Source organism: Leopardus geoffroyi, chromosome C1 (assembly GCF_018350155.1).
Source record: "Leopardus geoffroyi isolate Oge1 chromosome C1, O.geoffroyi_Oge1_pat1.0, whole genome shotgun sequence".
NCBI classification, from domain to species: domain Eukaryota; kingdom Metazoa; phylum Chordata; class Mammalia; order Carnivora; family Felidae; genus Leopardus; species Leopardus geoffroyi.
In genome coordinates this window covers 71095465-71119938 of record NC_059328.1, presented here as the reverse complement: position 1 = coordinate 71119938, position 24474 = coordinate 71095465, and the positions used below count along the sequence as shown (strand labels likewise).

Here is a 24474-nt window from a genome sequence, read left to right as displayed (position 1 = left end):
TGGGAGGAGATAAATAATGGCATCAGGTTCTAAAGGAGGTAGGAAGATATGGGATTATATTTAAAAATAGGTATAGCAGCACCTGGGTGGCTCAATAGGTCAAGCATCTGACTTCAGCTCAGGTTCTGATCTCACAGTTCGTGAGTTCAAGCCCTGCATCGGGCTCACTGCTGTCAGCACAGGGCCCACTTTGGATCCTCTCTCCTTCCTCTCTCTGCCCCTTCCCTCCTGGTTCCCTCTTTCTACCTCAAAATAAATAAATAAAAAAGAAATAGGTATATACATGTATATATATTTGCATATCAGTAAGCCTATATAAGATAAAAATCAACTCTCTCCACGTGGGATTTTTAATATGGTAACATAGAATATAACTAGTATTTTAAGTGGAGGTACTATTAATAGCCACATAGCACAACCCAAACTTACATGGTGACTTAAACATTTTATTTTGAAAACTGATTTTTCCAAAATGCTTTACTTCGCCTTCTTAAACAAAATGTTCTGAACATAATTTGACCTTTTCTTGATGATTCATTTTGAACATCAGTCATTGCCCAATGCTATAATGCTGCCATGCCCTCAGGAACATTTGAGATCCTCAGGGCTGTTAGCCCAATACTAAGTGGTTTCAGACAGCTGTAAATTTAGAGATGTTCTGTCTTCCCACCCTGTCATTTGTCACTTCTCTGCTGTTGTCAGTGCGTCCTGACTCCCTGCTTCTCATGTGTTGCCCTCACTCTGCACACGCCTGCTGGCTGAGGGCCTGAGAGCAACTCCCACCCCCCAACCCCAAAGCACAGACACAGAGTCAGGACAACTTGTGTAGCTTCTCAGGTGCCTTCACGCGGACCCCTGGCCCCAAGGACCTGGGCCTTCCCATCTCGGGGCCCCCACGCAGGTTTCAGGTGGGAGCTGAGGAAGCCGCAAGTCTGACTTCTTGGATATAGGGACACACCTGGCAAGCCCCGCAGCTTGGATCGGCCTTCCGTTGGTCACCAGGCACTCTTCTTCCTCCTGGAGGTGGAGAGATAGACCTGAGTCATCAGAAGGCTCTCATGAAACCCTCATCTGCATATGGTCCTGAGCGACTGGGCACTGCTGTAAATGAGTCACGAAATGACTAGTGTTTTATTTCTGTTTTTGTTTTCCCGTCAACGGGGCCAAATTATTTGGTCCCTGGTAGAAGTGGCTAGATTTTTATAGCTTCTTTTCCAGCTCTCTAGGAACCCGTTAACCCCTGACAGATTACCCTGGAGTCAGAAGCTTTGTCTAACCCTCCTCTTCCTTTGGCGGAGCAGCCTACCTGCGCGCACATGCGCGCACATGCGCACGGAGGTAGAGGCAGGTGCTCATTGCTGCCGCTTCCCTTGCAATTGGGTCCCTACGCTGACATCCATTTTAACTGCAGGGATGGTTTGACTTTCCTTTCTCTGGCTCCTTCCTTGTTCCTGAGGACTCCCATAGACAAGAAGGAGCTGGCAGTCAGGGTTTCAGAATTATGAAGGAAACCACAACGTCACTCCGAAATATGCCATTTTGGCAGAGGATTATTTCGAGCTAAAGGCACTTGAAAAACAACAAGTGCAGGAAGGATGCTTCTGACCTTCCCTTTTCTTCCTAAAAGCAGGTGAAACTCCCATGTGAAAGATGTTTTCCCAGGAACAGGAGGAAAGAAACATTCTTATCACTAGAATTGGGTAGTCGAAGCTGAGAGAATTCTGTACAGATTGTTAAAATGATTATTTCCTTCCTTTAACCTTCCCATAGTTTCTTAGTAACTCTTCCACAATTGTCTCTAATGATCAACCTAGTATAAAAGCATTTAGGTTTTGCCACTTTTTTGGGTCTTTGTTTCCTTACGAGGACTCCCATGTCACATAAAACATACTAAATAAAATGTGTGTGATTTTCTCCTGTTAATGTGTTTTATGTCAGTTTAATTCTTAGACCCAGCTGAGGACTCTGGGAGGGTAGAGATAAAGTTTTCCCTGTCTTTCAATTACCTCTGGAATATGATTCCTTTGCCTCTGGAGGAAGTGGTCAGATTTTTCTGTTGTCATCTCCTTTAAAATATCTAGTAAAACTCTAGATGCAGAGGCTTGTATAGTTGCACATCAGGCACAAACATGTAAGTGGAATCACACTTACAGAGGCACCTATGATGCAATCAAGGCTATTGGTAGCAACTGCCAGTGGGTTACTCGGCAGTTAGTTGTCATTAAATTATCAATGGCAAGTGTTGCTAGCCAATGCGTGCAGTGATTGTTAAATCGTCAATAATGAGATCCTGGAGCCTGTAAAAAGTGAAAATAGTTTCCTGTTTCTCTCTCCCTGTTTCTTCCCTTGGGTGTTACGTAATAAAGCTTTATGGGAGCAGTTGGTTATGGTGGTCAAATCTGCTTCCAAGTAGGAGAGTGAAAAATTAAAATTCCTAAGAACCACTTACATTTGTTAAAAAAATACCATGTTTTGTGTAAACAAATATATAGATATATGGATACATATAGATATACATAGCTATGTGTATATATAGATACATAGAAAATCCTTTAAAAAATGTACGTAAGGGTATTAATCGTAGTTGTGTATGGGTGACAACAGAAGTACTTCGAAAAATATTGACTGGCTCTATAAGGAATACTTTATATACACTCACACAAAATACACTCATTTTAAGCATACAGCTTGAATTTTGACAATGTATACACATTTGTAATCACCAGCCCAATCAAGACAAAACATTTGTATCTCCCCCTGGAAGTTTCTTCACGCCCCTTCTAGTCAATACCACCTCCTCCAACTGCTCTTTTGCAGCGCTTTGTACTTTCTTCCTTTTGCTTATCTGTGTATTGGAATGTGCTTCAGTGAACATATATCTTTTTTTAATAAAGAAAAAACCTATTTTATTTTCTATTCTTTTTAATTCCCAAATTTAATTAAGACTGTAAACGTTTGAAGATGCTCAATGAACCCCAAACAGAAGAAACAAAGTTCAAAACCACATAAAACAAATCACTATATGGTTTAAGAGTATATACATATGGTAAAAACAAAGAAAAACAAACGAGATTAACCAATATTCAGGATAGTGGTTACCTCTGCGGAGGATGAGGAATGTGGTCAGAGGGCAACACAAAGCTTCAAATGTATTAGTATGTGCTGCAAAAATGTATTTTAAAAGTAAAAATATTTAAAACTGAATCACTAAATTCTACTCCGGAAACCAAAATTACACTATGTGTCAACTAATTAGAATTTAAATAAAAATTTGAAACAAAAAAGTTAAAAAAAGAAAAAAAATTAAACCTCTGATTGAAAATAGGAAAGAAATGCCAAAAAAAAATTATCTATAAGGCGAAGTCATTTCAAAATTGATGGCTGTATTTCTCCCCCATAACATATGCATCAAAGTATGGGATTTCCATTGCCTGTTTTGCTCCCTGAACTCTAAAGGATTTCCCTCATCCACCCACCTACACACACCCTAGTCATTTAGCTGACCCAACGTTGCTCAGAACAACCCATTTCCCCCAAATCAGCAGCTTACCCCTCCTCCCCTCGTGAATCAGTAGCCTCTAGAGGTTACAACAATCTTCTCACTCCAAATGGAAAAAAGTGAGACAGCCCCCTTTTTCAGAAGGTGGTACATATGTGACATTCATACCAACTGATTGTTTAGGACAATGATTTACATTACTCCTTTTCCTTCAATTCTGTTTGAAATACCTTCCAGTCATAGAGTGATAATTAAACATAGTGGAAGCTTCACACAGTCCAAACATAGAAAACAGATTGCGTTCCTGAATGTCTCTCCTGCCGAACCACGGCAAACATTTTGAGACAATGGGAAAATGACAAACAGTAGTGAATGAACTAGACAGGATCTTGGGATTAGGGGAATATGGTGCAGACTTGGGAAGCTGGTGACTTCCCTGCCTACAAATGCTATAAAAAAGATCCTAGACTAGCTATGGGGTACACAAGGCACTTCCATTAAAGCCAAAACAAATGATCAAATATTTATTGAACACCTGCCTGCTTAATATCCAGATACAAAGTGTTCCTTTGTACCAAAGTACCATGTAGGCTTCAGATGATGCAGCCTAGAAACCCTGAGCAGAGCACCCAGTTTTATTTAGTTAACATTGCCCTAAGGGAGTAGGGAGACAATGTCAACTGCCTGCTTTCCTTGTGTAACAATGTCACATATATTACTACTCTTCTTAATTTTCTCCATCTCGCAGATGAGGAAATCAAGTCTTTGAGGGTTTAAGTAGATCCCCCGAGGCTGCTTGGAAAGTGGCAGAACTGGAATTTAAGCCTCCAAAGCCCTGCTCCCCTGAAGGGCCTCATGCCTGTTTACTCTGCAAATAATGGCAGCAGCGCCCTTTAGTCTGCTTGTTAATGTTGTACTGAAAGCATTTGCAAAGAATTTTCATGCACATTGGTAGGGTTTATGCCTGTACTTCCCCCTCCCTGAGAATATTGCATTCATTTCCTCCTGATTTCCTTAAGTGTGAGATAAAGTAAAAAATGACTGGCTTTTATTTGTCTATTTGTTATTGAAAAAACACTATCACCATGGAGAAAGGGAGCAATTCAAATAAATGGCATTCTGTATTCCTTTACGCTATTGACACCAACCTGTTAAACCGATTTCTTCATGGAACCAAGTTGTGGTTTGAATGCACTACAGGCAGAGCTTTTGCTTTTCCCTTAACCTCTGGAGTAATAAGATTAATTCATATAGTTAATATTTGTTGTTCTGATAGTTTAAAATGGAAAATGGGGAAATTTTGTATGTGCTAGGCACTAAGTGTTTTACATAGATTATCTCATTCCTATTATCAACATTCTTGTTCTCCAGTTTAGAAAGTGGCTTAGAGAGGTTAAATAATTTGTTCAAGGTCACACTGCTGGTAATTGCTCAAGATCGACAGAGTCAGGTTTCAAACCAGGGCTATGTGATTTCCGAGCTGTTATACCGTACTATGCTACTTCCCAAATTTAACTGGGCTCTGAAGGGGTAGCATCCTGAATTCATTCAATAACGCTAACATATTTAATATTTCTTTCAAAAAGCTTCAGAAGAAATGAGGAAAAACAACAAAAATCAAGCAATGTTAGAAATAAATGAGTCAAGTGCAAAGAGAAGAAAGGGAGACCAGTTAACAAGGAAAAGGGCATGAAAAGGGGTTAGGCCAGCAGGGATCTTGATCTCTAACCATCACTGCCTAAAGCAGGGAACTGTATTGATGCTTCAAAGGAGATTCAACAGAGACTGATGAGACATTTTAATTGTTTGGCTGGTGTGTGGCTTCTGAAAGACTTTTGTAAAGAGAAATGTCAGGAAGGGTGGGAAGAATGATACTAAGGGATGGGCTTTTAAAGTGATTAATTGGAAAGAATGGCATTCATTTGTATGTCTAAGTGCTGGCAAGATGGATAAGAAATCATTTTAATCCCTTTATGGTGCTGTCTCATATAGGCCTGGTCACAGAAGGTTTAACAACTGGTCTAGATGGAGCGTGATTCTAATAAGGTCATAGCCATATAGGCCCTTTTGTAATAGAAGACATCTTTTGCACCTGACCACGATCAGCTGGCCACCTGCAGGATAGTGGTGACAAAGGAATCTCAGTGAGAGACTGTGTGTAAATCCATGATCATCATTACACAAAGGCTTGTATTTATCTTGCCGGTGTTCAGTGACGGGATCTTTTCATGGTACAGAAGCAAATATTTATTGAGTACCTACTAATTTAGAAACGAATTCCTGGTAGATTGTTCTTTTCTTTCGTTTTTAATGTTTCTCACATTGATCTTTTCCTGTTTCACTTGTTGCCATCTTAGGTCAGGACCTCATCTCTCACATCAGGATTATTGTCAGATCCTCCTAAAATGGAATAGAATAGAAATAAACTGTTTTAGAATGGAAGGGACATCATTTAGTCTAAGTCAGTTTCAAGGCTCAGATCTTATCAGAGACTAACTTCATTTTTTCTCAAGTTCCCAAAGCAGATCATCTTCTTGAGTTGAGCCTAACTCCTCGTGGTTCTCTCCTCAGGTCTGCCTCTGAGACTTTGCTCATACTATTCCTTTCTCCTAGAACATCTTTCTTTCCAATTCCAGCTGTCGAAATTCCACCTGTCCTTGAAGAACCCTTAATTTCCACCTTTTCAGTGAATCCTTCTTGACTCTTCTAATCTTCATTAATTACCCTTCTCTGAACTGTTAGGGAAATTATAATGCATCCCTTGACTTAGTGCTTAATTATAGAATTTCAGCATTGAAAAGGACTTTAAGATCATCCAGTTCTACCTCTCAATCTATGTGTGATTCCCTCTATCACAGCCTTCCCAGTAAACTTTTGCTCTGCACTCAAATGCATGTCTAGGCAGATCTTGCCATCTTTACATTCATTCATTCAACTCATATTTACTGCACACCCAGTGCTCCAGACAGGGCACAAAAGGCTGGGAATTCGACAGTGAACAGGATGTAAAACTCCACTTTCCCTCATGAAGATCATATCATATAGTGACAAGTGCCAAAATAAAATAAATAAAGGGTGTTGCATGAGAGATGCTAACTTAGGGTGGCCAGAAGAGGCCTCTTCTAAGAAATTACTTCAATGCTGATGGCCTCACTGATGAGAAAAAGGCAGCCATGTGCACATATGGGAGAAAAGTTTTTCAGACAGCAGGAACAGTAAAGGCATGCCTTGAGGAATGGGGGTGAGTTTGGAGAGTTTGAGGAAGAGGAAGAATGGCAGTAGGTGAGGTGCAGTGAGTGGGTGGGGGAAAGGTGGGAGACTGGCTGGAGAGTGAGCCTGGGGTATATGCTGTAGAGCTCATGGGTCAAAGCAAGAGGTTTGGATAACACAGCTTGTATTTAATTTGAGCTGAATATGGCTCACTCTATTTTCTATTCCTTTGTCCTGACTCTGCCTCTAAATGTCATAGGGAACAAATGTAGACTATCCTCCACAGAATATATATTTGAAGAAATCTATCCTGTCCCCAGTGAGTCCTTTTAGGGATAGACATTCCCATTTCCTTCCACTGTTCTTTCTGCTGTCTCAGGAACTATACTATTCTGGCCAACGTCTTCTACTCATCCTCCACTCTGTATTCCTTATAACAGTGATTATCTAGGTCACCAACACATGATAGAGGTTGTCTATTTCCTTATCCTTTCTAATACATGTTCTACTCACACATCTCAAGATTTTATTAGCTTCTTTTTCTCTTTGCAGCCAGTTATAATGACTTTTTGGCCAAAACCCTGGATCGTTTTCTATATCATCTGCTACTAAACTGTACCTCCCCTCAACCTATACCTCTGTCATGGCCATCGTGCAGGGTTTTTTGTTTTTTTTTTTTAATTTGTTTTAATATTTATTTATTTTTGAGAGAGAGCGAGACAGAGCATGAGCAGAGGAGGGGCAGAGAGAGAGAGGGAGACAGAATCTGAAGCAGGCTCCAGGCTCTGCGCTGTCAGCACAGAGCCCAATGCGGGGCTCGAACTCACAGATTGTGAGATCATGACCTGAGCCAAAGTCGGACACTTAACTGACTGTGCCACCCAGGTGCCCCCTTTTTTTTTTATTATCACTATTCAAGGGAAGAGTCTTATATTTATCTTTATTGTGTTTAGTATTACTTGGTTTAACCCATTACACCAGCCTTTCAAGGCCTCTTGGGAGGCAATTTTAGCTGCTGGATCTGCTATTCCTCTTACCTGCTGGTCATGTACCAATTTAATAAATGTATTTTCTGAATACTCACCAAATTCATCTAAAAATGTTTATGGAGCAAGGCTAAGCAGAGACTTAAGTATAATATTTATAAGGGCAGAGACTGTCTTCTTCATTGTTCCTTTTGCTCATCACAGGATCTAGTACAGAGTATGTTTGATGGAATAAATTGGGAAAAGTGCTTGGATATAACACCATGAACCTCCTTTCGCACTGACACAAATCCACTATTACCACCCTTTGAATAATGCATAAGTTCAATGGACTGTATTCACATTCACCCAATGTTATCATCTTGACCATAAGGATATCAAGAGCGACTTTTGTTTTGTTGCTGCTCAAGTATATCATACCTGTTGCAATCTTATTATCCACTGGTCTTAGAACTTTTGTAGAAAAGGGAAATGACCCACAGAGAACCTAGTGCATGCTCACACCTGCAGATTGTCTAGTTGATGGCTTTGTAAGTGCTTAAAATTTGGCCCTTTAAAGAGGCACACAGAAACATTCTGGGGATTATGTTTAAGAACACATGTTCCATCTGATTTTGTATATTAAAGTGACATTTGTCTGTCTTCTGTGTTCACTTAATGTTCTCTGGTCTTTCAGTCATTTTCACTGTGATTTGTTGAGCTTGGAAACATGAACTCATTGTAGGGAGCTGTGTGCTCTCTTAAAATTGCTTTGCAGAGGTCTTGATTTAGTTCTCCCTGAGCACTTTTTTTTTCTACCTTTTTAGTTTGAATACCAAACGAAGCATCTTTACCAAAAAGAAATAAAAGAGACAAAGGTTTTTGTTTTTGTTTTTGGCATTCACAAACTCCTGTTAATTCCAATGTAAATTGTGAATAAATGTAAGTACAAAACTTTTTTTTGTTAGCCTTAGCATTTTTTTTGCAATAAGTTTCATAGTACAGTTTCACATAATTCAGTGAACAGATTGGTGCCACTTTAAAGAATTTTTCTTGTTCAATGGGCTTTTTCTCCCATGTTTTAGATGTACCTGTTATAGAGGAGATTGGTAGAAAGCAGGCTGTGTAATTACATTGTTCTCTCCCTTTCTTCCTCGTGGAGAAATCACATAGTCAGAATTTCTTTTTGATGATTTCTCAATCTCTTGAGCTATATATCCTTTTAGAATCTTTTGCCATGGAACCATATTATTTTCTGTACCTCAGTCTCATACTACCTAAACTTGAACTACATTCAACTTTTCTTTCCCTGATGATCATCTGGGGACACTTTTCTCCTGGGGCACCATTACTTTCATTTCACCAGTGAACTCCTCCTTGCTTGCAAGTCTTAGGTTCTGAGTTGAAACTTCTCTGGTCATTTCATCTCCTCTTTGGGAAATGACATAGTGTATTTAGCCAAAAATTAGCCAAAAATTGTTTTAGCTGAATGAGACTCTTAGTAAATGTCCAAATATTTGAAACTATAATCAGTACTCTTTCTTATTCTTCCCTACCAAATCCTTCCTAATTCTTCCTGTGAATGTACATTTGTCATGTCGTGCTACAATCTCAAGTGTACCTCCTTTGTAACCCAGCTTCTGTGTTAGTGTGCAAAACATCTGAGATTGTGGGACTTTGAGAGTTGTTTAATGACCCATTTCTCAGTCATTATTTTAATTGAAATGATTTGACACTACATTCACAACTGTCATTCTTATTTCTATATAACTTAGATGAGAATTGTTTGCCTGCAAGAAATAGGTACGTATTCAAGCCAACTTAAACTAAAAATGGGCTAGTTAATGGGAGAACAGAGTCATATGTCATAGAATATGGGACTGGGAGAAGAGCTGGGCTCCACAAGGAACTCATCTGACATCTGGACATTTGGAATTGATATCATTCTGTGCTCCTTTGATCTTGAGGTGAATTTGCACCCTTCTCTGCTTCAGCAAGCACAAGGCAGACAATGGTGATCTGATCTCCAATGAACATGACCCTCCAGATCAAGTGCTCATACCCCTATACTCAGTCTTGATACCCCTACTTCAAACTCTTCTCTGAATCATATTGCCTTGGAATGCCATAAGGCTTATTTTCTTTTGTGTCACAAGCTCACTCAGTCCAGTCATTTGGAGCTGGAGAGGAAAGGGTTGCATGATATAGACTGGGGAAAATAGCTTTTCTAAGAAGCTCACACCTAAGCAGGATGGGAAGGCACAGCAGACATTATTTAGAATTTCGATGTCAGGATTGCCATCTTCCACCCTAATTATTGCCATATGTCTATTTCTGTGTTCAATTTCTTTTCTCTGGAATTACATTAGGTAGTTTCCAGCCAAACACAACCTAACACTTGTTTGTAAAGTACACTCCCATCTTAGACATGAGTCTTTAATTCCAGTATTTTAAACCATGGTTTAGAATTTAAATTTCATTCATCGTTATCTCCCATATCCTCCTCTTCCTCCCAAAGGGAATCAATGAAAACATCCCCTATAATCTCAAATGTTTCAGTTTCCTTCCAATGACATTATAATTCTGAAGATACTCCCCAGTGTCTCTATAGGAATCAGCATGACTGGGTAACAAGCCTCGGCATATGCTTGAGAAAGATAGTGATACTAGTTTCTTTAGTCTGTTGTAGCTGCTTCTAGCACATCACAATCATGCTACACACAATTGTAGCACGGCGTGGTAAATGTACTTTCACAGGAAGCCATAGGAAGGATTTGATGGGAAAGAATAAGAAAGAGTACTGACACAGTTTCAAATATTTGGACATTTACTAAGAGTCTCATTCAGCTAAACCAATTTTTGGTTAGTTTGTGGTTAAATACACTATTTTATCTCCCAAAGAGGAGAAGAAATGACTAGAGGAACTACCAACACCAAGCAAGACACATTCTTTCCTCCCAAGGTCAGTATTTGATATTCTTGAACTACTGAGGCTGTTCAATTCCTTTCCGGCATTTTTTCCTTCCTCAAGGAAGGTCTAGTCACTTCTCTGCTCCGCTTCAGTGGGAAGCACATCGTTAGTGTGCATTGCCAGTGGGCCAGCAACTTCTTTGTTTTCTCTCTGTCACATTCTTATACTCTTTATTGTACAGATTCTGATTTTGATTCTCCTCTTCTTTAGATTCTTCTTTTGAGCTTGAGATAAAACCACTTTTCTAGAAGGACTGGATTTACCTTTTGGGGAAAGCTCATACCTTAGTGTATATTTTCAGTCCAATAGAATTTCTTATTCAATTGACCTTTGCTTTCTTTTTTTCGTTTTCATTAATTCCTATCTGTGCTGTTGGATTAAGATATGACCCTTTTCACCATTAAAGTCAGGATCTTGTACTTTTTGTTTGTTTGTTTGTTTTAAGTAGGCTTCCTGCCCAGAGCAGAGCCCAAAGTGGGGCTTGAACTCACAACCCTGAGATCAAGACCTGAGCTGAGATCAAGAGTCGGATGCTCAACTGATGGAGCCACCCAGGCACCCCAGGATCTTATATTTTTAGTTTCTCTTTTAATCCTATTTTATTGGAATTATTTATACTCAGATACTTTATGTGAGAATAAAACATATTTTTCAAATCTCTTCATACATCCAAGCATGTAATTTAGCCAGCTAGTATTCAACAGGCCTTTCTTTAGCTTATCTTTGCTTCTTCTTTTTTTTTTTTTTTTTTAATTTTTTTTTTTTTCAACGTTTATTTATTTTTGGGACAGAGAGAGACAGAGCATGAACGGGGGAGGGGCAGAGAGAGAGGGAGACACAGAATCGGAAACAGGCTCCAGGCTCCGAGCCATCAGCCCAGAGCCTGACGCGGGGCTCGAACTCCCGGACCGCGAGATCGTGACCTGGCTGAAGTCGGACGCTTAACCGACTGCGCCACCCAGGCGCCCCAGCTTATCTTTGCTTCTGACGGGAAGACAAACTTAGCTTTTTCTCTGCTTTTCATTGAACTAGTGCCATCGTGTCCCATGAATTTTGGTGGTATTAAGACATCATATATATATTATCCTATATTGCATCATTTTCATTTATTGTCTCTTGGAATATAAGCCTTAGAGGTCAGATAGAACTTCTATAATGTTGGGTAAGTTACTGAAGCTTTGTAGACCTCAGTTTCCTTGTCAGTAAAATGGGGATAATGATTCCTACTATGTAGCATGGTTATGAAGATCAAATAAGAAGATGTGGGTTGACCGTTTACTACATAGTAAATGCTTAATAAGTGTTGGCTTTAATTATTGTGATTTCTTTTGTTAAATTGCAATTTTCTTGAAATTGAGAACTATATTTCAAATTTTCTTAAGCAGTTAGTTCTTAATATGAGTTTATTGCTGTTTATTTATATAATAGTCATATTTAGGGATAAGAACTCCCAAAATGAAACACACTAGAATTAAGATTGTTAGATTTGATTATAGCTTCTTTATTGACCCCAATTTGGTGGGTTGTTTTACTTCTTTCTCCTAATCTGACTTAACAATTTTTTTTTGAAAAATATTACTCATTTCTAAACTTCCTCTTGTCTTTTCTAACTTGGGAGGGAGATTCATATTCAAATTCCACCAGTATTTTTAAGTGTCAACCCCACCAGGCTTTGTGCTAGGTGCTTAAACATATCTACACATTGTTTCATAGATGAAAAAACCAAGGCTTAGAGAGTTCAAGTGAATATCCTAAGATTATATGATTAGTAAGGAGCAACTGCAAGAATAATAAATAAGACTTAACCATAAACCAGTGAAAGAACTCTAAGAGGAATATGACTGAGTAGCATGAGGTACAGAGAGAGATTTTTTTTCTTCAACAAGGGATGAGTAGAAGAGTCAGAGAAGTCTTTGTGAGGGACATGAAGTTAATCTAGGAGATGTTCAGTCAATCCATGAGCAGTTAAGAAGATTTTTTTCTTCCGTTTCTTCAATTCTCACTTGGCTATGTATAATGATTTATGCTTACGGCATATAATTGCAAAGTAGATAAATTTTCACTTAATGGAAGATAAAATGGCGACCACGGTAGAAAAGCATTTTATTTGATGATTTGTGACTGTAAGTATACTCACAGGCTTTTAGTATATAAAGAATGGATCCAATGGAAGAAGACCCATTGTCAGTGCTGAAAATAATGGTACATATGTCCTTTCACCAAGTTTAGTTACAGTTCTCATAATACAAAACCAATCCTTGAAATGCATGGTAAATATGCTGATTCTGGGTACAAATGAATCCTCCATTTCTGAAGGCTTGGTATGGGCTCCGATTTAGGTCTCCAATGCAGGTCCAGCGATTTTTGGTCCTCTTTTGGGAAACACACCATTTGGCATGATCCTGGTAAGAACTGAAATAAGAGTGTCCAGATATCTTAATCGCTTTGACATTGTAGACATGGTAAGGAAGGGAGCAGTTTGAAGGAAGCTCTTGTCTCTTTCGCTGCCAGGTTTCTGTTAGCAAATGCGACTTCAACCGTTGAGCCATCCAGGCTGCAAAGATGTCTAGGGTTTACAGGGAGAAAGATAGTGAGGTTAGTATTTATACTTAGATAAGTCCCTGAAAATATCCTCAGCAATGGAAATCATCATTCACCCCTGATATATGGATGTCACGAGCACAATAATAACAACATAATTGAGATAGTGGATGGGAGAACATTTTGTTAGTGCTAAAGTGTTATGCAAATAAAAGTTCTTATCACTAAGGTGATATTGGCGTTTAAAAATGTTTTCTGTTCCACACAAACAAGAGAGCAATATATGCTTTTGTCTTGAAAAGATCTTTAGACAGAATGAAGCTAGAGAAGTAACCAGGAGCCAGCTTCAAGGGCTCTTTGCACATCATGCCAAAATGTTTGGATTTTCCTGAAATCAAACGGAGAATTAAAAAAAAATTAATGTTTATTTATTTTTGAGAGAGAGACAGAGTGTGAGCAGAGGAGCGGCAGAGAGAGAGGGAGACACAGAATCCGAAGCAGGCTCCAGGCTCCGAGCCATCAGTACACAGACCAATGTGGGGCTCCAACCCATGAATCATGGGATCGTGACCTGAGCCGAAGTCAGATGCTCAACAGACTGAACCACCCAAGCGCCCCTCGATGGGAGAATTTTTAGAGAAATGTTAGTGGAAAGCTGATAGTAGAAACTGATTTTTGATCATAAATATCAGTTGGGAGGCAACGTGCAGGATGAATTGAGAAAGGTGTATTAGATTGGAGATAGGGAAAACACAGGGTTGTCACAATAATTGTGACAATAAACACAGGCATGGACTAAGGCAGTGGCATAAAGTTTGGAGAGGAAAAGATGAATGTGAGTGTTACTAAGGACCTAGAACTGATTGAATTTGATGACTTGCTAGAGCAGTAAAGAAAAAGGAGGGATCTAGAGTCCTCAGTTGACTCTGCAGAATATAAGAAAAGAATAGATTTGTGGGCAATAATGATGAGTTTGGCATGTTGAATTTGGCATGGCTATACCACCCCCAGGTACCAATGTCCCACCCACTATTGAATACTGATGGCTCTGTCAGTCCAGAGGTCTTGAGAATCGCCTGAAAACTTATTGGAGTTGCATAGAATGAGTATATAGAATGAGATAAGGAAGAGTGGAAGACCACGTGGCAACCCAGTCACCTAAGGAGTAGGCAGAGGAGGAGGACCTAGTTAAAGAGACTTAAGAGAAGTGGGAAGAAGACCAAGAGACTGCACACTCCCAAAAATCAGGGAGGGAGAGTGTTTCAGGAAGGAAAGGGTTTTAACAGTGCCAAATTCTGCAGAGGCTATTTCTGTCCTGTTGATTTTTGGATCTCTAGTGCCTAATACAGGGCTTGGCAAGTGGTAAGCATTCAGTAAATTTTATCTAGTATAAAAGGAAGGAAGGTAGCAAGAAAGGAGGGAAGACAGTGAGGTCAACTAAGAGGGTCACTGGTGACTGGGGAGAGATTGAAGTGTCTACAGACAGAGATGCAAAGACTACAGTGAAGGAGCATTGAGCACGTGAAAGCCCATGAAGAGTCTTTAAAATTATTTTTTAATGTTTATTTATTTTTGAGAGAGAGAGAGAGAGAAAGAGAGACAGAGCATGAGTGGGGGAGGGGCAGAGAGAGAGGGAGACATGAAATCTGAAGCAGGTCCCAGGCTCTGAGCCTTCAGCACAGAGCTTGACTCAGGGCTCAAACCCGTGAACCACAAGATCATGACCTGAGCTGAACTCGGATGCTTAACCCACTGAGCCAGCCAGGTGCCCCCTGAAGAGACTTTTAGAAAGAAATTTGGAAGAAAAGAAAAAAACAGAGATATAGAGGATCTAGAATTGAGGGAAGATTTTTTAGGAATATTTGTGTGCTAAGGGGACCGAGCTTATAGAGTGGGAAAATTGAAGTAGAAGAGGGAGAAGAGATCTAGTGTTTGAATCAAAGTATTCTGAGACTGGGATAGGTTCCAAGGCACAAGAGGTGCACTGCTTCTGTTGGGATAAAGGGAAACTCGTGAAAAGGAATAAAAACAGATAAGATTGTTGAGGGTGTGTGTGTGTGTGTGTGTGTGTGTGTGTGTGTGGTCTTTTTAGTCACTGAAAAAAATGTTTTTAAATTTACGTTTTGAGAGAGAGAGAGAGAGAGGGATCAGGGGAGGGGCAGAGAGAGAGAAGGAGAGAGAGAATCCCAAGCAGGTTCTACACTGTCAGCATGGAACCCAATGTGGGGCTTGAACTCACAAACTGTGAGATCATGACTTGAGCCAAAACCAAGAGTTGGAGGCTTAACCAACTGAGCCACCCAGGTGCCCCAGTCATGTTTAAAAATATTTATTTTGAGAGAGAGAGAGAGAGAGAGTACTAGAGCAAGCCGGGGAGAGGCAAAAAGAGAGGGAGAGAGAGAATCCCAAGCAGGCTCTACACTATCAGTGCAGAGCTTGATAGGTACAAGGTTCATAGGATCCGTGAGATCATGACCTGAGCTGAAATCAAGAGTTGGATGCTCAACCAACTGAGGCGCCCCGGTGCCCCCTTTTAGTCATTTTTAAAAATACAAGTATAACTGGCACACAATGTTACATTAGTTTCAGGTACAGAACATGGTGATTCGACACCTCCGTATGTCATGCTATGCTGACCACAAGTGGAGCCACCATCTGGTCATCATACAGCACAATTACAATACCATTGACTATGCTCCCTCTGCTGTACCTTTCATCCCATGACTTATTCATTCCACAAACTGGAAGCCTGTACCTCCCACTCCTTTTTGCCCATTTTGCCCATTCCCTCCATCCCCTCCCCTCTGGCAACCACCAGTATGTTCTGTGTATTTACGGGTCTGTTTCTGCTTCCGTTTGTGTGTTCATTTGTTTTGTTTTTAAGATTCCACATATGAGTGAAATCTATGGTTTTATCTTCCTCTGACTTATTTCCCTTAGCATAATACCCCCTAGGTCCTTCCATGTTGTCACAAACGGTAAAGTCTCATTCTTTTTAGGGCTGAGTAATATTCCATTGTGTATACACACCACATCTTCTTTATCCATTCATCTATTGATGAACACTTGGGTTGCCTCCATATCTTAGCCTCTGTAAATAATGTTGCAATAAACATAGGTCTGCATATATCTTTCTGAATTAGTGTTTTTGTTTTCTTTGGGAAAAGGCCCAGTAATGGAATTATGGGATCACATGATATTCCTATTTTTAATTGTTTGAGGAACCCCCATACTTTTTTGGGTGGAGTGTGTTCTTGAGGTGGTTTCTCTCTGGTGGTCTCTGTTCCCTCTATGAAGGAAAAAGAGAGGCTGAGAATGAGGAGGCAGCGTAATATAAAGGACTTGAGAGTAAAAGAGGCTTAAAATAGCTGCTTAGGGAATGGAAAAAAGGAGGAGACAACTGTGGTCCTGTGCCCAACAGAGGCTGGGGACTGCAAATTTTCACTGACTCCTGGCTTGGATGGTTGTGAGATATTTCCATGGGTGGATCAGCAATTGTGCTATTCAAGCAGAGCAGGTGAATGTTTGGACTAATTTGACTTCCCTTTTCCCTTTCCTTCCTTTTTCCTCCCTTCTCTCCTACTTCTCCATCCCCAAATAATCAGAATAGTTCTGCTATACAATCCAAAGTGAGTCCAACAGCAGAGTTATATATTGTTTGATCATGGTCTTTCATACCGTCAAGAAAAGAACCAGACTTTGCAAAATGGAGGAATTTTTGGCCCCGGGCTGACTGAAGTGCAGTGAGGTGCCGGTCAGGGATCTCTGATGAGCTGGATCTGGAGCACAGCTGGGGCATATGAACGAGCTCCTGGTGAAAGATGGCTGGGATGGAACAGCTATAAATGTTTGGGTTACAGACCAAGAGCTGAGAATCTGAATGGAGAAACAAAGAAAAATTGAGAATTAGGATACAGATGGAAATACTTGTTGATACCATAGATCTTGTGTGAATTAAAAACCACAAAAACAAAAACAAAAGTATTTCTTTTTTAAGCCAATAGCCTTCAAATCACTTTTGGTTAAAATAGCTAACCCTTATTGAGCGCTTCCTACTTTCCAGGCATTATTCCACAAGTTTTATATGGGTGTACTAGCTCAATCCTAATAGCAATTATATTATTAAGTAAGTTATTTTGTCATTATCCTCTTCATATAGATGAATTAATAGAGAATTTCTGTCACAGATGCAGGGTTATAAAGCTTGTAGTTGATATTCAAACCTAGGCAGTCTGGCATTGGAGACCATATGTTTTTTTCTCGCATACATACATATACAAAAGTAGAGCCCTCCCATGTATTGATCATCCAGCTTAAAGAATAATCAACTCATCAGCATGCACAGCTAATCTCTATGCTATTCAGCTCTATAAACATTACAGGAACTCAATTAGTTAAACTAGGACTTAACTTGGGTGAGAGCCTCAGTAATCCTTGCCATAAGATGGAAATTTGATGAAAAACATATTCTAAACCTCATATATCACTCTTTACCACAATTTAGCAGCCTCCTCAGTAAAAAGTGACTGATAAAATAGTGTTCATACTTCTCCTTCTCCCCCACCATAGTTTTCCAAATCCAAGTATTTTTGGCCATTCCAGCTTGGGATCTTAAAGGAAGATCATCTGACTTGGAGCTGTCAGGTTGGTGGCCTACAGGCAACATGTAGTCAGCACATTTATTTACTTCATTATATTTTGAGAGAGAGAGAGAGAGCACATGCACCCGTGTGTGAGCGGGAGAGGGGTGGGGGGAGCGGGGAGAGAATCCCAAGCAGGCTCCACACTGTCAGGGCAGAGCCTGATGTGGGGCTTGATCCCACAAATCGTGAGACTCTTGATCCAAATCAAGAGTCAGAAGCTCAACTGACTGAGCCACCCAGGTGCCCCACAATTATTTTTTTAAAATAAGATTGAGATCATATTCTCTTCCCAACTCTCTCACATCCTCCCACCCTAGATTTCTAGTTTCTCTTGAAAAGTATGGAGATCTGTAACCATTAGGTCTGCTTTTCTGCAGAGCCACATTGCAGAGCTGAGGCTTTTGAGGGGAGAGTCAACATCCCTGTTTGTCTCTGTCCCCACTGCCCATGCAGCGTTGCTTGCCTGTTTCACCCATTTTTGTTACCTGCCAGGCCACGCTAGACATTTGAAAATACCACCCCTGATCAATTTCAAAGACTTCTTTGGTGGATCAGGAAACAAAGGTCTAGTAAGTGAATCTGCTCAAGGTCTCACCATGGCAACGCCCATGTTAGAATCTAATAGAATCTAGGTAACAGAGTGTTAATGAATAGAGAAACGGATGAAGTAATAAATTTATTCATACATTTCCAAATCCCTTCTTTAACACTGCTATCTCTCTCTCTTTTTTTTTTTTTTAACATACTCTAATGTTACCTATTGCTTCATACTGGTTGTACTTAAAAGTTATGCAGATGCCAGATTGTCCATGTCTCCTCCCTGTGGGTGGATAATCATAGCCTTCTTCAGGAGCTGGAGGAAATCTGGGAATAGAATGAATCAGCCAAAATCCCTGCACTCGGTTCCACAGCAGTAAACCTACCAAAGATACAATTAATATAGGTAAATTAGAAAAACAAAGCTCCTTTTAAAGATAGGGTTCAAAGCTGTAACATTTAAGCCCATTTGTACTTCAGGCTAATATTTTACTCTGTTAATAATCACAAAGATCATGCTTGCTTTTCAAAGATTTCAAAACTAACTTGGGCACACATCACATTGTCCCATTACTGATAATAAGCCACCACAAAAGAGAGCCAGGACAGCCACCCTGTGAAGAGTTAAGAGGAATTTCGTGTTGAAACCACAAGAAGAATTTGTTTTGGTGGAATGCAAATTTGCTAAATTGGAATTTGACCTTGTTAAACTACACAGTCACCTGGTAAGCTTCACATAATGAGTTATCTTTACTGCTAAGCAGCTAAGCTGTTTTCAAAAGCCAGCTGAAAAAGAATTGAAAGAGAAAGTATCAAATGAAGAAATGTACTTGCGATAGTTCATTGTAAGACACTGATGGTCACTTATGTGTAGAAGAGTAATCAACTCCACAAGCCCAAAAAACAGAGACAGAGAGAATGAAAGAGAAGCCATGCCAAAATGGCCCAGTTAATTGTGTTTAGTGAAAATTTCTAGAGCAAAATGACATGAAAACGGAAAGGAAGAAAACAGAAAGATTTTCATTTTGTGACATGGCAAAATGAATCCTACCCAACAGGCATCAGTGACTATTTCTGTGTTTATAAATAAATTGGGATAGTTCTGGTACACTGACTAGACTTTCCAGTTTGCATATGACCATGCAAATATGAAATTATTCATGTTTACCTTATTGTTAGAGTGGAAACCACATGCTTGCCAGTTATTTCTTTTGCAAAAAACACACTTGAAGAAAGCACGTTATTGGTCTCTCATTCCCTGTGTCCAGGTGGAAAATGTCCAATGTTCTGTTGCCAAACAGAGCTGGATGACCTTCAGGGGCCCTCTTCTGCCCAGATGAATGTACTGTTGGCCTGAAATCCTAACCTCCTGGTACCAGTGCCACCGGATGTCAGGGCACCTGTTGCCAAAGAGAACTCCTGCACTTGACATGGGGTCCCGTTCCCTTTGTGGTCTTTTTCCCAAGCCCTTTTAGCAACGAACAGGGTGGGGGGAGAATGGTGGTTGGCGGTTGTTAGAGGAGAGGTTGGAGAATGTGGTGTATTACCAAAATTGCTGTGTTCCAAGCAAATAGGACCATCAGGAGGGCAACTCGGCTAAATAAAAAGCTTTCATTACTCATGATATTTGACAGCCATTACAAATTACGTTCTTAATCGGAGGTGGCAATAGTGGCAGCCTACTGGCCAAATCTATCCTGCAGATACATATTATTATTCTCAGAGAATATTTTTAAAACTTTGCGTTCATTGCCAACATTTAAAAATTGAGGAGATTTTCCACAAATGCTAATTTTCAACATCTCCTGAAAAATCGCATCCCTCCAAAGCAACCTGAGCACTACCTGTACCTTTTCACCAAGCATGCACCCTCCGGTTCTTCAGTTTCCTGCTAGTTTAGTCCACTTGGCTTGCTGACATCCACTTGCCTGCTTCTGAAGCCATTTGAGTTTGGGACCTTCTTTTTTTTTTTTTTTTTTTGCTTTTTTAAGTTTATTTATTTATTCTGAGAGAGAGAAAGAGGAACTCCTCCTGTCAGTGAGGAGCCTGATGTGGGGCTGGAACTCATGAACTGTGAGATCGTGACCTGAGCCGAAGTCGGACGCTTAACCGACTGAGCCACCCAGGCGCCCCGACTTTGGGGTCTTCTGAAAAATATTTGTTGCAATGGGAAAGTATTCATGATCTATGAAGTTGAAAAACAGGGGCGCCTGGGTGGCTCAGTCGGTTAAGCGTCCGACTTCGGCTCAGGTCACGATCTCGCGGTCCGTGAGTTCGAGCCCCGCGTTGGGCTCTGGGCTGATGGCTCAGAGCCTGGAGCCTGCTTCAGATTCTGTGTCTCCCTCTCTCTCTGCCCCTCCCCCATTCATGCTCTGTCCCTCTCTGTCTCAAAAATAAATAAAAAACGTTAAAAAAAAAGAAAAACAGTAGAAGATAATCATTACAATAGTTTCATAAAAATGTTTTAAAATACATATTATAGGAAAAGTGAGTAGAAAGGATTAATGTGATTATCTAATGGGTATTAAAATTACAGATTTTTTTTTGGTTACTGGCATTTTGAATTTTTAAGTAATACATATACATAGTTTATAGAAAAATGCCAAAAATTACTATAATAAAATTCTTAAAATATATTAACTATATATAACAAAAATTACCAAAATATAAAAAATATATTTAAAAGTACTTTCCTTTTTTTTTTTTTTTATTAAAAGTACTTTTCAAAAACACTTACTTCAAAAGGAACTATACACTAAAAAGAGTGAATTTACTCTATGGAAATTATACCTCAATGAACTTAACTGAAATGTGTACACACACACACACACATACACACACACGTGCCTGCGTGCACACACACAAACACTATATAGACTGGCTGGTATTCCCAGTAGAATTCTGGGATTTCTGCTATAGAGCATATATTTTTATGTTAAGAAATAAAGTGGAATTTGTGAAAAGGAGATTTCCAAGTGAAATTATATAATTATAACCTGTGATATAGAAATCAAGAATTTTGATAGCTCAGAATAAACCATTAAAAAGGAAAGCTATCTTTTCAGTGAGGAAAAAAAAGAATATTCAAGATAGAATATTTAAGAGAATGTTGATTTCCAGTAGAAAAGACAAACCAAGAGCCTTTGTCATACCTTTAGTGTGTCCATACTTTCTGCTGTAATTCACAGATGTAGGGACTGCATCATTGTATATTAGATAGGCTGTGTTGTTATTCTGCAGGAGCACATTAGGGTTATAATGATGTAAATCTTAAGCTCATAAATGCTCGCAACATTTCTACCAGCTACCCAGTCTGCAATACAGAGCTTTCATTAATACACATGAGAAATCATCCGTTATCCTAATAGACAGCTTCCCCATCAGACTGAATTCTGTGACAGGCAAGGGAGGGAACAGAAAGTCCATTCTTAACCGTGCATGATTTCATCCTATGTGACAGAGGCCCTGTGCATCATGATGTGCATGTGAAGGTACTATTCCTATTTCTCTTGGCTGTTTTGGACCTGCGTTTCTCATTTGGCAACCACTGTATAATAAAGGAGTACTTAAATATTTGTTGAGGAACAAATATTTGTGTAGGAACAATCGGCCTAGGATTACACCTGGGTTTTTTCCACTGATATAGGCACCATGGCAGAACTGGCTGTCAGGGTCTGCTTTCCTCTGCCTACGTTGTGCTTCACAGCTTGGTCATAGTTTTGTGTTTAATCAGGATTCCTCATTCTCTGCTCCCACTACCTCCCTGCAGGGGAGGATTTCCCTTCAATTCATTTCTTAGTGTCACTTCACCTTTCTTGCTTGATATTTCCCTGCTTGGAAAAAGTAGTGAAATTGAATGTGTGATATTGGATTGCCTCTGGTAAGGCAAAATATGAGTAAATTTTCTAAACAGTTGGCCAAATCTCTGAGTAAAAATGAAGCTATTCTTTTGATGGTATCTCTTTTGTCATGTTTTGGAAGCTTGCTTGTATTTATTCTGTGTGGTTCCTTTTCGTTTGTGTCACGATGCAGTGATTTTTACTGAAGCCAATAATATTGATATTAACAAAAATCTCAGGGACATAATTAAAAGCAAGGAAGGAAAACTCATCTCCTTAAAAAAGGCTCTTCTTTTTGTCTCAGGGGGAAAAAAAAAGCCAATAATTGAGTTGTTTACAACTGCTTAATTATTTGAGGTCATCTAAAACCTTTTTTTTTTTTTTTTTTTTTAATGCATCGTATAGTCCGTGTAGCATTCTCGGCTATTATATTTAGAAATATCCAGGAAAAGAAGCTGTTTTCTTAGCCTCATTTTCACAACTGACTATAGCTATTGTTGGCATTCATATTCTCTGCTGGAAGACCCTGACAGTTGTTCAATGAGCTGGCGTTGAATGTGGTCATGAGGCCATTGTGTGCCTTTGGCGTGCAATGCGAAGGGGCTTTGGGAAGAATCTTTGAGGAGCTTTATTTGTATAATAGACGAAATGTATTATTCTAACCAGGAGTGTAACAGCTAGCTAAGGTTAAATGGGAGGCAGCCCTAGTGAAGAAAGGCTCTCTGATAAAGGGGAAAGACCATGGACTTAAGGATAGGTAGGCCTAGGCATGTCCTTCTGGACAGCTTTGTTTCTAGAACACATAAGCTGGGTACTATTTTGACTACTGGATGTTGAACAAGACTAGTACAATCTCTGCCCCTAGTCTAGCAGGGAATATAGACAGGCAGGCACAGGCAACTACAATATAGTTTGATAAGCGTTACTACGAAGGTGTATGGAAGGTTCTTATTGACAAAGGCAAAAGAAGGGAAACAATTCCAAATGTAACCCACGTATTGGCCTAGGTCATCTTGACATTCGAGATTTAAAGCCAGTTGCTGTGATCTTGCATTCTGCTTTCTGATAGAATCCCAGACCAGGAGGTGGGGGAGCTATGTTCTCACTGTCACTTCTGGCACACAGTCCCAGCTTCCAAAGAACACCCGATCTCACTTAGGTGTCCCCACTATTGTTGTTCCTCTTCTTTTGGCTCTATGCCAGTCAGACATGGAAATGAGCCCCTTCCCTGTCATTTTCTTCCCAGAATCCCTCACTGAAGGCCTTACGTGTGATCAGATTTCACTGAAGGTACAAAACATTGAATGGTTTTACATCACCACCTGGCCTTGCCTCTAGTCTCTCTCTGGGTTTCTTATACTTTTTCAATCCTAGCTTTCATCCACTCTTTTTTATTTTTGCAGAGCATTTTAGCTCTCTTGCCCTCCTAGGCTCTGGGGCCACTTTTGTGTCTCCAAAGATCATTATTATATTCCGCCAAAGTAAGAACCATCTGTCCCAACTAAGGTAAAAGACAGAGGCTCTACAATGTTGCTCTTTCCTTTCTCTCCCCGGTGGGGAAGGGAACAACAGAAGTGTTTATTTTCTCACTAATGGGTTATGCTCCCAGCCTCCATCCCCAAACTTGGAAAACAGAAGCAGCTGCAGGCAGTTTGGACTTTACATAATAATCTATTAATTGAAAGCAGGGTTGCTGCTGGGTTTAAATAATTTTTAAAAGCACCTACAACAGGGCTTGGTCCATCACATGTACTCAAACACTTTTAAAATACATTTTTACTTTGTAATTTGGCTCTGAAGGCTGGTCTTCGTGGCAGACGAATAAAAACATGAGTATTAGTGCACACAGTGACAGCTCTCTGCACATTTTGAGTAAATACTCAGATATGCATGTGCCGCAGCGCTAGGATCTAACACATTATTGTTGGAATTCAATTAATTGACATATATAAAGGCCTAGCATACCGTAAGTGCTGAGTCATTTTACACATTTACCTCTCTCTCAGTGATTGTTAGGAAGGCATATATGTGTGTAACTGAATATCATTGTATGATTTTCCTTGTCACCCCTGGTTGGGAAGCAGTATCTTGCCACTGAACGGCAGATGGTGCCTGGAACATTGGGAGACTGCCCACATTGAGCCAGCAGGCCTACTTACCTATGCCTCTTTGGCTGGTTAGCGCATCGCCTGATCAAGTCCAGATAGCAGGTTTAATCTCCACTCAGGCAAGTGAGTTCTAGGGCATCGAACTACAGCCCTAGCTCTCA

General features: G+C 39.9%; 2 protein-coding genes across 6 annotated transcripts in view; one reads left to right on the top strand and one right to left on the bottom strand.

The window, feature by feature from the left end:
• Positions 1-24474, top strand: part of LOC123598138 (uricase) — an 81350-nt gene that overhangs the window by 20198 nt on the left and 36678 nt on the right. The window lies entirely within an intron of this gene.
• Positions 12732-24474, bottom strand: part of DNASE2B (deoxyribonuclease 2 beta) — a 76191-nt gene continuing 64448 nt past the window's right edge. For 3 of the 5 annotated variants that reach the window (XM_045478064.1, XM_045478065.1, XM_045478063.1), the window contains 4 exons: positions 21519-21600; positions 18587-18748; positions 16865-17062; positions 12732-13211 (listed from right to left, as the gene is read on the bottom strand). In XM_045478064.1, coding sequence (XP_045334020.1) covers positions 12871-13211; positions 16865-17062; positions 18587-18748; positions 21519-21600 — 783 coding nt within the window. In that variant the 3' untranslated portion in view covers positions 12732-12870. Of the gene's footprint in view, positions 13212-16864; positions 17063-18314; positions 18444-18586; positions 18749-20216; positions 20367-21518; positions 21601-24474 lie in introns of those variants that run through there. The other 2 variants (XM_045478066.1, XM_045478067.1) reach the window with 2 other exon arrangements.